The sequence below is a fragment of the Labeo rohita genome, chromosome 14, assembly GCF_022985175.1.
Source record: "Labeo rohita strain BAU-BD-2019 chromosome 14, IGBB_LRoh.1.0, whole genome shotgun sequence".
In the NCBI taxonomy this organism is placed as follows: domain Eukaryota; kingdom Metazoa; phylum Chordata; class Actinopteri; order Cypriniformes; family Cyprinidae; genus Labeo; species Labeo rohita.
In genome coordinates this window covers 2,443-15,996 of record NC_066882.1, presented here as the reverse complement: position 1 = coordinate 15,996, position 13,554 = coordinate 2,443, and the positions used below count along the sequence as shown (strand labels likewise).

The 13,554-nt window shown below is 39.7% G+C and overlaps 1 protein-coding gene across 1 annotated transcript; it reads left to right on the top strand.

The window, feature by feature from the left end:
* The first annotated feature begins 262 nt into the window (after positions 1-262).
* Positions 263-12,198, top strand: gpc2 (glypican 2). The gene is made up of 12 exons (XM_051128413.1): positions 263-409; positions 944-1,090; positions 2,734-2,892; positions 3,772-3,906; positions 3,992-4,167; positions 4,929-5,009; positions 6,175-6,340; positions 8,418-8,548; positions 9,403-9,546; positions 10,036-10,172; positions 10,248-10,420; positions 11,443-12,198. Exons 1-12 carry the CDS (start codon positions 403-405, stop codon positions 11,742-11,744), a joined length of 1,758 nt encoding a protein of 585 aa, XP_050984370.1. The 5' UTR covers positions 263-402; the 3' UTR covers positions 11,745-12,198.
* Positions 12,199-13,554: the final 1,356 nt, after the last annotated feature.

The following is a 13,554-nucleotide window of genomic DNA, read 5'->3' as shown; positions in this document are numbered from 1 at the left end:
AGTGTCATGAACTGCGGCTGAATGGAGATCTTATTTTTTGCGATAATCCAAAAGTCTTTGGAAAAATCCTGTTGGGTTTTTGTCAAGGGAACCAGTGTGACGCCAACAGCTGATTGGCGCACAAAGTGACGTCATAGCTCCGCCACTCTGTGTGTGCGGTCCTCGATTCATCCGTTCTGTACATTGTTAGATGCAGTCTCTCAGCTTTTTATAGTGTTTCGTGTTGTTTTTATTCCCTGTTGAGTCACTGACTCCACAACGACACGATTTCGCGCTTTAACTGAGCAGATGGCAGCGATCAATATTGACATCACTGATTTATGCTGATCTTTCATCTCTTTCAGGATGGAAAATTCCTTGTTCTGAGACTCTGTGCTAGTTTTGTGCCAGTAATACATTATTATGTTAAGTAAGTAAATAAATAAATAATCTTAATAAAACTTTTGGATTTTAAGTGGTTGTCTGTGCGGTTGCTTTCATTTTATTGAGCAAAAGTGTCGTTAATCATCGTTTCGAAAACATAAATAACCCGTTAAAACTACTCATTAAATCATATATTTTTCAGTTTTGTGATCATAATTGAACAGCGGCTTCTTTGATTAATTATATCGGATACAGTTCATGATTTACAACAATTGTCTTCATGACAAATGATGTATGTTTTATAAAGGCATAGGCTATTATTTATTCTTTAAATCATTATAATTACACTGCGATCTGACCGAATAAAAGATTAGTGCTGTTAAAAAGCCGACAAAGAGAAAATGTGTGTGCGTGTGTGTTTCTATTGTTCAGACACACGCTCTTCAGGGAGGCTGAGTGTGTGAGTGTGTGCGCGCGCGCGTGCACGAACATCCCGGGACAAAGAGACGCGGCTCCGCTGAGACGCAGCAGGTTCGCGTTGTCTCGTCTTTAATCAGTGATTTACTGTCCACCTTCACAGACTCGGTGTTGTTGAAGATGATGAAGGTGTTGGTGTACCTGATCGCGCTGTGGGGCGCCGCGGGCGGCGCGAGGAGCTGCGGAGAGTCGCGCCGGGTGTACGGAGAGAAACACGAGCTAAACACCGCCCCACACACACACATCAGCGGTAAGACTCGCCAGATCACCCGCTCTATCAGCCCGTATATGTGTGTGTGATTTTTGCCTACTTTTGCTGAAGCTTTAACTAAAGCTGAATCTATCAGCCCGCCTGTCTGTCTGTCATCTGTCTGTTAACAAGCATAATTAGTTCATACAGTCCAGAAATAGTAAATATAGAAATATAATGTGTAGTGAATTCATTAATATATAGGCCATGCATATATAATATCTGGGAAAACGCGTCGGATGTCGCTGGAACGTTTTCAGGAAATTCGAAAAATAGGTAAAATGTAAGGTTTCATTAAATTAGTATCCTATTATTCTATTCCATCTTGTCTATAATCTCTAAAAATATCTTGGCGACAATTCACTTGTTTAGTGCAGAAAAGTAACGATTAATTGCAGCAAGTAGAAATGACTGTCTTTCTCTTATGTTACAGTGGTCATCGGATGCAAAGTTCACTTTTTCATGTTGTTTGAACATAAATGTGTGTTGGCAGTGTGTGTACAAATCTACCCTATAATGACAAAAATCCATCCAGTGGTTTTTAATTAATCTGTAAAAATAATTTTCCCTTTTTCAAATCAAGCCATTCTCAGCTTGTTGTCTGTGTGACGTCACACCGACAGAGGCCACTCCCATGATAGTTTGATTGACACTGGCATCTTACCTTAGACCCGCCCTGATGAGCTGTAACAGTCCGATCGCCATTGTTTCGATGCCGGAACGTAGACAAGAATGGCTCCTAAGTGATTGAGGTGTTGTGTTGCTGGATGTAATAATGAACATAGTGGTCGTCATTTACTCCCGACATCTGAGCCGCTGAAGGTGCAGTGGATTTCGTTTGTTCGTGAATGGAATGCGCCTCCCGATCTACATAAATGAGTCTATATTCTTGCGAATCATTCATGATCCAGCTTCACTTACAGCAGAAGTGAGTATAAGGGTTTTTATGCATCTTTATAAGAGGCCTTTCCTAATAACGTGCTAGTTAGCAAGTTTAGCGGCTAAACGCGGCTAAAGTAAACAGAGCAAGGCTAGTCACTCCACAGAAGAGAAGGGCGGGGTGAGCAGAGCTCATTTGCATTTAAAGGAACATGCAACAGGCTGATTTCTGCGCTCGCTTTTCTAAGCATAAACTACAAGTTAGGCTGCATTTTTCGTGCTAACTAAACATACAAGGGGTGATGAAAAGTTCGGAGACTATGCCCATGATAAACAATGGAAAACAGACATCAGTTTGTTTGTGTAATGATGCAGTATAGCACTCCTGACTTAACAGACAGCTCTTCTTAAACTCCTGAATTGAAAGTGAAAGCCCTCTCGCTTTAAACCCCTTTTTTTTTTTTTTTAAATTCCATTCCTGAAAATCATAGCTATCAGCCAACTTAGCCATAACTTCTGTTACGTTCAAGCTGGAACAATTAAAAACAATTTTGGAAAGGGATTGAACCCAGCTTTCATATGGTAAAAAGGTAAAATTTCAACTTGCGTTTTCCTAGATTGTATCACATATGTATTATTTGTATCTGTGCAATGATTTGCAGACTTTTTCTTAGATGCTTTATTACAGAATTTGTCTCTGATTCTTCAGCTGTGTGTCACTAATTCATTTCCCAGTGTGTGTGTGTGTGTTCTGTGATTGGCAGGTGAGCACCTGCGTCTGTGTCCTCGTGATTACACCTGCTGTTCCAGTGTGATGGAGGACACGCTCGCGCGCCAGAGCGAGGCTGATTTCCTATCTTCGGTCCAGGACACCAGCCAGTTCCTGCTCACCACCTTCACCCAGAGACACCGCAAGTTTGATGGTGAGGACCTGATTGAGAGCATGAAAGACTGACTGTGCTGTAAACATCTTTACGCTCATGAAACGCCCTTCATTTAGCATCTATCATTTCTCACCTCAGTCCTGAAAAATGCTGCCAAAGTGTGTGTGTTGAGAGAGGAGACAGACATGCGGTCTTTTGATTCAAACCGTCTCATTTTACTGTCCTTGACGCATAAAGCATAAAGGTTCCCACAAATACATGCAAATACATTACATATTTTACATTACACACACACGTATATAGTTGATGTTTTTCATGACCATTTAACAAAACATGACAAACTTTTGGTCTGTGAATAGGAAAAAAAATCTTCAGAAGCACATCAAATCTTTCATAACATGTTCATGCCGCTTGAGCCCTACAGACTCAAGAACAAACGACACAACACTTCATCAGGGACAAGACAGACACTTTATTTACTTTTCTGTCTGTTTCTTTCAGTTATGTTTTATTATTTGAATCATTTTTAAATATGTTCTATTAGACTATGTATCTGATTAATCCATCACGTGTTTTGCGTTGATGATCTGTGCTGTTTCCTTTTTTTTTTTTTTTTTTTGCTCTAAAGTAGATTAAATATGTCCAGAAAAGGCTTGAACAGAATATTTTGTGAACTGCTCTACGAGAATCTTACGTGTTTACTGATTTTCTGATGTATTTGGACAGAAACTGCTCTGCAAGACACATGTAATACCTGTGAGATTGTTTTGAGTAACGTGGAAACATCTCTCATCTGTTAACATCTCAAATCAGCCTTTCCAGATGCTTTAAATTCACTGGCCGAGGTCATGGTGACCGGAAGGTTTTGTTGTGGATAAATACAATTTTTTTCTCTGGCTTCTGTTCCTGTGGTGTCAGAGTTTTTCCGGGAGCTGATGGATGTGGCAGAGAAGTCGATGAATCAGATGTTCACACAGACGTATGGTCATCTGTACACGCAAAACGCTCACATCTTCCGGCAGCTGTTCGCAGATCTGCGGCGCTACTACACGGGTCAGTGTGTTTACGGTGTGACACCGGTGTGATTCTGGACGATCCGGTGACATGTGTGTGTGTGTGTGTGTGTGTCTGTCTGTAGGGGGCAGAGTGAGTTTGGCCGAGGTGCTCTCTGATTTCTGGGCAGGACTAGTCGAGCGAGTGTTTGCTCTGGTTAACCCTCAGTATCAGTTCACCGAGGACTATCTGGAGTGTGTCAGCAAACACGCCGAACAGCTTCAGCCATTTGGAGACGTGCCACATAAACTGCACATTCAGGTAACTTCTTATTACATGTGTTTGTGTTTGTCATTTTATGACCAAGACAAAGAATCTGAAGTCCAGTCAGTTGACAGAGAGTTTACTGAAGTTCTCCACGCTTCCAAAGAACTGTAGAAAATGAGCAAGAGGAGCCAGCCCCAACTAACTTACAATACATAAGCACTAGTACTTATAGTCATATTGACATCATTTCTACAGGCTCTGATATGTTAATAGTGTAGATCATTCTAGCAATATCCAAACATGATGGTTTAAAAAAAAAAAAGACAATATTTTGGAGACACTAAGTTCCATTGGTAAGCAACTATCATAACTATCATCTGGGCCTGTAGATTCTTCTGCAGGCTGTTCCTGTGGCATGATCACATACTTACTGTATTCCTAAACAGTCTCTACAAAAACACCACTAGATTAAACGGAGACAATTTCTCTTCAAGGTTGAGCTGCAGCACGTCACTGAAACAGACTAACACTTTCACACAGAGCATACGTGATTCACTGTCAGAGTTCAACATATAGCAATTAATGGTGCTATAAACCTCTAAAAAAAGTCTTAAACATTAAGCATATGTAAGAGTTAGGAAAGAAAAGGAAAGGACGTGACATGGTTACATGTGGAGCGCTGGTCTTCACATGTCTCATATGGCTATCATGAGAACCACAGAATAACATAAATAAGAACAAAGTTCAAACTGATTCAAACTTTTCTATAAAATATCATCGTCATCATTATCATATTACTTTGTTGTTATCGGCAGGTGTCGCGAGCGTTAACTGCGGCGCGGTCGTTGGTTCAGAGTTTGGCTGCAGGAAGAGACATAGTGAACAAAGCGACAAAGGTGCGTAAATGTGACTCGAGATTTAACTATATGACTAACTATATGAAATCAAATAACTGATTAGAAAAGATCTGAGCAGTGCTACACCTGCATCTCACAACCACAAAAAGCAAAGTCACAACACCATCGTTGGATTTTGTTCAGGTGAAAGCGGTGCCGGTCAGACACTGGTCAGTGCTCACTGGGTCTGTGAGTTTCAGAAGCAGGTGACTCACAGTGTCTCTTTCACACTCACTTTTCAGGTGCTTTATTGACTGTTTTTGTATTATTTTTGTATCTGATATTTATTTGTAGGGAGTTTTTCCTATAAATATTGTTTCAAAGCAGCTTCGCAGAAAAACAGTTCATGTTTTTATGCGTTTATAATTTTTTGTTCTACATTTATATAATGTTTTCTAAGTCAAGGGACATTTATTTCTAAAGCACTTTATACACGCCTAGAAATAGACAGGAAAATAATAGTGTAAATGGTAAAATGAACTCAATTCCAGCTGTAAAGCAGCTCTGCAGAAGACAGCACTGCCATTGTTCAGATCACTGCAGTTAAAAGTTTCCATAATTGATTTGAATTTCTGTTGATCTCTGTGAAGCTGCTTTGAAACAATCTGTATTCTATAAAATGCTGTAGACAAAGTGTGACTTGACGAAGTAACAAGCAATATTGTATTATTTACACACAAAATGAATCCCAATCATTCTAAACTGATAGAAAAAAACGTTTGCAGTGTAGCCCTAACAATAATATGCTCATCCCGTCAAATATAATAGAGAAAGTAAACGTGATGATGTTTGTATATTCTCTTGGACGTGTATCATGCTGTGGCTGAGTTTGCTAATGCATCTCTTCTTTTGGACTTGTTTATATATCCTTGTGGGGACCTAAACCTGAATACACACAGACTCATGGGGACTAGTGTCACCGTGGGGACCTAAATTGAGGTCCCCATGGGTACAAAGGCTTATAAATCATACAGAATGATTTTTTTTGAGAAAGTAAAAATGCAGAAAGTTTTCTGTAAGGGTTAGGTTTAGGGGTAGGGTTAGGGTAAGGGGATAGAAAATACAGTGTGGACAGTATACAAACCATTGCACCTATGGAGAGTCCCCACAAGGATAATAAACCAGACGTGAGTGTGTGTGTGTGTGTGTGTGTGTGTGTGTCCAGCTGACCGTAGGATCCGAGTGTGTTCGGGCGTTAATGCGGCAGTGGTTTTGTCCGCTGTGTCGTGGACTTCCTTCCCTCAAGCCCTGTCATTCGCTGTGCCTGAACGTCATGAAGGGCTGCCTGGCCAATCAGGCCGACTTAGACTCTGAATGGAACAATTTCATTGGTAAGAAAGAAAGCCACGTAGTTCCCCTGAAAATTATTATTCGGTGATCATTTTCTTGCGTCGTTTACATTATGTACACCAACAAACGTATTTGTAATATTCTCTCATTTGTCCATCAGTCAAAAGTCTGAAATCAGCAGTTCAAATTTCAAAAATATACATGAAGACACGGTAAACGTAATTCATACGAATCAAGACACTCTAACCCTTTATATGATGAAACCGATGTCATTTAAGCTTTCAATCACACATGACGAACACTGACTACGTTTACATGGACATCAGTAATCTAACTATTTACCTTATTCTGGATAAGACAATATTATGATTAAGGTGTTTATATGAGTTCCTTTTAGAATATTCCTTTCATGTTCCCGTTTTACATGTTATAGTACATAGATCGATTAATGGCACACGCCACTACGTCCCCACATCACCGCATCTGACCAGTCGCCTCCAGAATTTCACTTATCAACATACAGTTAATCCCCGTTATGGTGCCATATACAGTTTGGGGTAGGGATGTTCATTTCGGTTATTTTTCCTAACCGACAGCCGACGCTCGTTAACCGATTATTAACCGTTATCCGACAAGATTATTGTAAATTAGAATTTAATTAGTTTAGAAGGATAAGTGTCTGTGTCCCTTTAAAACACCAAAATTTGTTTCCCGGGATTAATTTTACATGCACAAAAAAGCAGCAAACAACAGAACATGAGGATTCACATGGACACATCACACCGCATACCTGCGCGCCTATGCGAACGGACAAAAACATCATAAAGCTAGGCTATATATATATATAATGAATGAATAAGCCTATAAGATAATATTTTTATTTAATAACAAAACAAGAAAAAAAAACCCTGTGCAACAAGTTGCTACATTGCAGAATTTTGGTTCATTTTTGTGCTGCGCGAAAGGAAGACGGCTGAAAGCGACATCCTATTTTTCTTTATTTAATACACAGCAAACCGTTTACACTTTAGATTATCTGTATGACTAGAAGGAGTCGTTTCCACTGTTAGAAGGAAAAAAAATGTGATTGCGCCGGCGCCGCTCGCGCACGCACAGTCTGCCAAACACATGGAAAAAAATCACACTGCTTAATTGTTATCAACGTACTTCCGTGATATTATGCCAAACATTTTTATGTGGATATTGGAAGGCGAGAAGTACAAAACCAGGTTTACATAATAAATAATATTTTGGCATTCAAGTACATCTCGAATACGGAAACATCTGGATTTGTGTAGTACGAGAAACCCAAAGTTAGTTTTAGTTTCGCTTTAGCCTAAATGAATTCGTTTTGGCTTGTCGCCTATCGTCTTATATATTTCATTCTTGTTCTTTTCTTAATACTGTTAGATTGAAAGGATTTTTGTGGAGTGCGGGGAGCTAAAATAGCCCAGTGTATTGTAAATATTTCGCGTAGACACCAGGTCTTTCTGAATGTAATAATAAAATGCGACTTAACGTTATAGGCCTACGCGATTTATCTTTTTTTGTCTCAAAAATGCGATTTCGTTTTATTTTAACCGTCCAGAAACCGTTTTAAAATATTTTGATGAATTACTGAAAAAAAGACCTTTTAAACCGTTTAACTTGTATTATTCGGTCAAAATTCTTTCTGTCTGAGAGCTTCAAGTGCAGTTAATTATTTGTAATGCTATACGTGCAAACAGAAAGCCATTCTCTTGTTTGCCGTCAAACATTTTAGCACTGCCGTGTGTGTATCCTATCGCAAAATGCGGCGAAAAATCCTACACGAAGGTAATAGTGTGATTAAGGTGTGTACGTGTCTGTACTGCACGTGGATAATGCGACTAAAATAGGAATACTCCACGTCTTAATTCGATTTGTGTAGATTCTTAATTAGAGTATTGTCTTAATCGTGTTAAACTCGAAATACTGTTGTCCATGTAAACGTACTCACTCATCAGCGCACGTACACAGAGCGCAGCAAAACACGGAACGGCGCGAGGGGGAGTAAACGATGAGAGAATTGTCAGTTCCTTCATGTGTGAATGTGCAGTATGATGTCAGTTTTTCCGTGTGAATTTCATTAACCCTCAGACTCTCTGATGGTGGTGGTGGAGAAACTTGGCGGGCCGTTTCATTTCGAGTTGGCCGCAGACTCCATCGCAGTGAAGGTGTCTGAAGGCATCATGTACATGCAAGAGAACAGCATTACCATCTCTGCAAAGGTAAAAACATGCTCAGACACAGAGCCACGTGTGTTCAGTTTGAATAGAATGGGAGAAAGTCTTACAGCAGAGCTTTATTTAAAGAAATTAAAATTAAGATACACACTACAGACAGTACCCAACAAACATGAGACGTCCACCCGACGTGCAGATCATGTCTATATTCCGACAAAGACGTTGAAATGACGTCGTTTGGACGTCGTTTGCTCAGTGGGTATTAAAACACAAAGTTATGTAAATATACACAAGTATTTACAGGTAGCATGTGAATCTCATTTCACGTCACTGAAAGCAGACAGACAGAGCACAATTAGTGTTAAACGAAAAAAATAAACACTGCTGAAATATTTGTTGGATAATTTAAAATGCTAGTAGTGTTGGGGAAGGTTACTTTTAAAAGTGATGCATTACAATATTGGGTTGCTCCATAAAAAGGTAACTTATAGCATTATTTGTGAACTTAAAAGTAATGCATTATTTTACTAGTTACATGAAATTAGTGATCTGAATATGTAACTTGCCTTACTTGTAGTGTGTTACCCCAACACCGGTAATAACTGTAAAGGATAACAACACACAGTACAACTGGATTTAAATGTAACAGTGTGTCTACGCCGGGCATGACAAAGCAACTGTTTCAAATCCGTTTTTATAGATTTAATTCAAGGAATAATCGACAGACGTCCTTATTTGCAGCCCTGTTTCCCGAAGCACTATCTTGAGAACATAGTTGAACTGATGTTGAATGCAGCTATACTGTGTGTGTTAAAACATTTCTACAGTATTAATCTTCCCATGAGACTGGTCATGCATTGAGCTAATGTGCTGTTTTTGTGTGCTTGCGTTGGTTTCAGGTCTTTCAGGGCTGTGGGATCCCTCGGCCAACTCCAGCCAGAAACAAACGCTCACCCAGAGAGAGAGACGGCAAGAAAGCCTTCAGGACCTACAGCGCTGAGGAGAAACCCACCACCGCATCGGGAACAAACCTGGACCGACTGGTGAGACGCATCTTCAAACCAAACCCGACCGCTGGGAAAATCTGCAAGGCATTGAATAAAAATCATCATGACAGTTTGGTCATCTAAGGCTTCGATGTGAGGGGTCAAACATTTCAAAGCCCTATACGAATACAATCTTTTGTGAAATAAGAGAATAAAACAAAAGATTGTCAAAATCTTTTAGATTCCCAGCTCAAACATTTGTACAAAAACTTTCAGAATTATCCAGTCCAACAAAAGTAACACTGGTGTTTCTAGCAATATGTTAGCATATATGAATAAATAATGTGGACGAGACCTACGTTGTTGGTTCATAATCACAACAGAAGAAACCTTTTCATGCAGTGACCAATTTTTTGTAATAATTAACTGAATCATACATATTAATTTGTTGGATATTTTCTTACGTTTAGTGTCTCTCTGCCTCACTGAACTGTATGTTGGCCAGTGTTGTATTGATATTGATAAGTGATGAATGGCTGTGATCAGGTGGAGGAGCTACAGGAACGTCTCCGGCCCATGAGGGGATTCTGGGTAGCGCTGCCGCACACCATCTGTAATGATGAACGCAAGGCGGCCGACGTGACCAATGAGGATCGCTGCTGGAACGGACAGACGCGCGGCAGGTGTGAGACCGTATCCTGACACTCCTGAAGGCAAAAACGTGCATGACCGGTCACATTTACGTGTGTGTTTTGCAGATACCTGCCGTCTGTTACAGCCGATGGTTTGGTGAATCAGATTAACAATCCGGAGATGGAGGTGGACGTCGCCAGGCCAGACGTCAAAACGCGGCAGTTAATCATGGAGTTGCGAGTGGCTGTAAACAGACTGAGACACGCTCAGAACGGACGAGACGCCGATCTCATCGACAGTGAGTTTCTCTGCGCTTTAATCTCGTTGACCTTCTGTACTGAAAGAAACAACCTTAAGATAAAGCGGTAAATGTTATCAATCGGCTGAAGTGTGCACATGCACATCAGAAACTTGCTCATAAATGATGCATTGAACGCAGTAATGCAGTTTTGTAGCATGTTCATTTTAGCTGCTGATGACACAAGAAATCAGATTTTCCCAGAACACATAAAAGGTCTCTGTGCAGTTAAAACACGTCAGATTTAGGGTTAAAAGTTATTTTCTGCGAATATAGTTTTTTTTGTACAAAAACTTTATGAACATTATAAGCATTACAAGAAAAAGTTCATGTCATGTCAGCTTACTATATTTATTTACCTACTTACATAATTAGCATAAACTTAATGCATAAAAAATGCTTCATTTAAAGCAAACTGAAATATATAAAACCCTTTAATTTCAGTCAGTTGCCAAGCATTTCACATTTTTGTTTAATGTAACAATGTACAAAAACAACTAAAAATTGAACTGAAATAAAAAATTAATACAATCTATATATATTAAAATAAACACTAAACTAAGACACATACAACAAATTTACTAGGCATTTAATTGAAATGAAAAGAAACATAAAACATTATCCAACAAATCCAAAATAACTTTATGTAAGTAGCCTATGTGTATATATTTGTGCTTTCCAGATGTTAGTCAAATATTTATTATCTCTCACGTTTCCTTTTTTCTGCTTGTAAAAGATAACTAAACTTTTTTCACTTTCGTACTGTGAAATTGACAACACGCATTTGGGTTTTGCTTACCTAAATTGCTGATCAATATCCTGTGTATTATTCCCTTATTTGCTCTCTCTAAATTCTTACTCAGGTCTGCAATGAGACAGCAATGGGAGTGTCTTTCTGTTATCAGATCATAGTTTGGTTAGTTACCCAGACAAACTGTAATATAAAAATCAGAGGAGAATGCAAAGTTCCCGCCGTGACAGACGTGTTAAATGCAAGCGTGTGTGTGTGTGCGCTTGTTTAGGTGACGTGGAGGGCGGCAGTGGCTCTGCAGTCGGAGCTGAAGCGGGCGAGCGGTTCAGTGATGACTGGCCGGCTTACGGCTCGTTCTCACCACCTCGCAACACTGTACCAGTCGACGAGCCACCTCGCCCCCGTGATGGGCCCCGCCCCAGGGACAGGCCCCGCCCCTGGGACACATCCAACAATAAAAGGAACAGGCTAAACGGGCGAACCCGATCAGATGCTGGAAGACTCTCCCCTGTTCTGCTGCCGTTTCTTTTCCTTACTGTCTGTTTTTCACTCTCTCTGTCTCACAGCCTTTAACGGAGATCAAACTCTCACCTGCCCAAACGAGCACAAACACCAGCAGCAGACCCGCACTGCCGGCCTGTAGAAAGTTTCCTTTTTACATTTGTCCATTTTTACAAAGCAGCACTGTGCGTCGTGTAGTTCTCTCTGATTGGTTCGCGGACTGCAGTCAGCTGATCTCGGACAATCAAACAGTTCGGACCGATTTGACACCACTCCTATAATCGAGGAATGTTAGTTCAATCTGATTTCTTCCTGTGATGATGTTTGTATAATATTGAATGTACTGTTGAATGAACTTCGTTTCATTTGTTGATTTTATTGACATTTATTTATTTATATATTTATTTAGCCTTATGTTCAGCGTGAGTGTAATTTAAGTGTGTGAGCACACAAGTGAGTTTTTTTCTCAGTGAAAATGCTCTAGGCCAGGGCTGCTCAACCCTGCTCATGGAGATTTACCTTCCTGCAGAGTTCAGCTCCAACCCTGATCAAACACACCTGAACCAACTAATTAGGATCTGAAGGAGCACTTGATAGTTACAGACAGGTGTGTTTGATCAGGGTTGGAACTAAACTCTGCAGGAAGGTAGATCTCCAGGAACAGGGTGGGGCACCCCTGCTCTAGGTTTTATGAATAAGACAGATGAAGGAGTAGAGACAGACAAGCAGATGGTCAGTATGTTTTTGGTGTAGTTGTTTGAAAATAAACAATTAAAAAGCTGCTTCTTGATGTGTTCATGTTTTTTGAGAGATTCTTTGGTTCATAGCAGCTGCCTTGACCTACATACAGTATTCTTTCCCTCTCAAATCCTGAAAAATTGTGTACTTTGAAAGAGGACTGTAGTGAAGCATATTAGGCATGGTAGGACGTTTAATTTGATCTGAACATCACACAGATATGTTCAGTGTTTCTCCATGCCTCTCTTCGATGTAGACTGCATGTCTGAAGAATGTGTTAGGCAACTTTGACATCCAAATATATATATTTTAAGCTTAACTGCAGCGGTATAAATAAAATTTGCCTTTAATTGAAGCATGATCAGCCTGTTTCTGATCGCTGGATTAAAGGGGTAATTTACTGCTGGCAAGGTGGGCTTTTAATAACCACTGCCTGTCTGGGCTGTAGAAAAAAAAAATGAAAGTGCTACATGACCAGGGAAAACAAACAGCTGTGTTGAAAAAAGGTAGGACCCACTCATTTTTGAACTGTGTGTGATAACATCATTACAGCTGCTCCATCATGTGCTGATGTAAACTTTAGGAAATGACTGAGATCACTCTTTCAGAAAAAGGGTATGAAAAGTACACAGTTACACTCACGTGAAAGTACAGATACTTGTTTAAAGGGACAAATAACTGTCTGAAAACACACTTGAGTAAAAGTAAAGAAGTACAACATTAAATTGAACTCAAATATTGAACAGTAGGAGTAACCTAGTTGTTTTGTCAGACAGACATACAAACATTTGGTTAAAGGGAGGATACAAAATGCACACACACACACACACACACACATATATATATATATATATATATATATATATAGATAGATAGATAGACATAGCTAGATAGATAAAAAAATATGTAATCTTTCCTACATTTCTATGTTGAACAGGTTGTGGCTTTTTCCACATTTCGGCACAGTTTTGTAGAGCATTTCTTACACTGGAAAGTCAATAAAAAGCAGTCGAAAAACTGGAGCAACACCTGAAATTAAGTTTTATATCTTTTGTTGTGGTGCATCATCTGATGTGGGAGAAACCAAATTGGAGGACAGAGGGGATTTTCGTTGTTTTAAAACTGAATGACTTGAACTATTTAT

What these genes read in the sequence shown, in the direction of transcription:
- gpc2 (XM_051128413.1), top strand. An exon ending in TAGTGAACAAAGCGACAAAG is followed by an intron (nt 5,010 to 6,174) that starts GTGCGTAAATGT and finishes GTGTGTGTCCAG; the next exon opens with CTGACCGTAGGATCCGAGTG. An exon ending in AGACGCCGATCTCATCGACA is followed by an intron (nt 10,421 to 11,442) that starts GTGAGTTTCTCT and finishes GCGCTTGTTTAG; the next exon opens with GTGACGTGGAGGGCGGCAGT.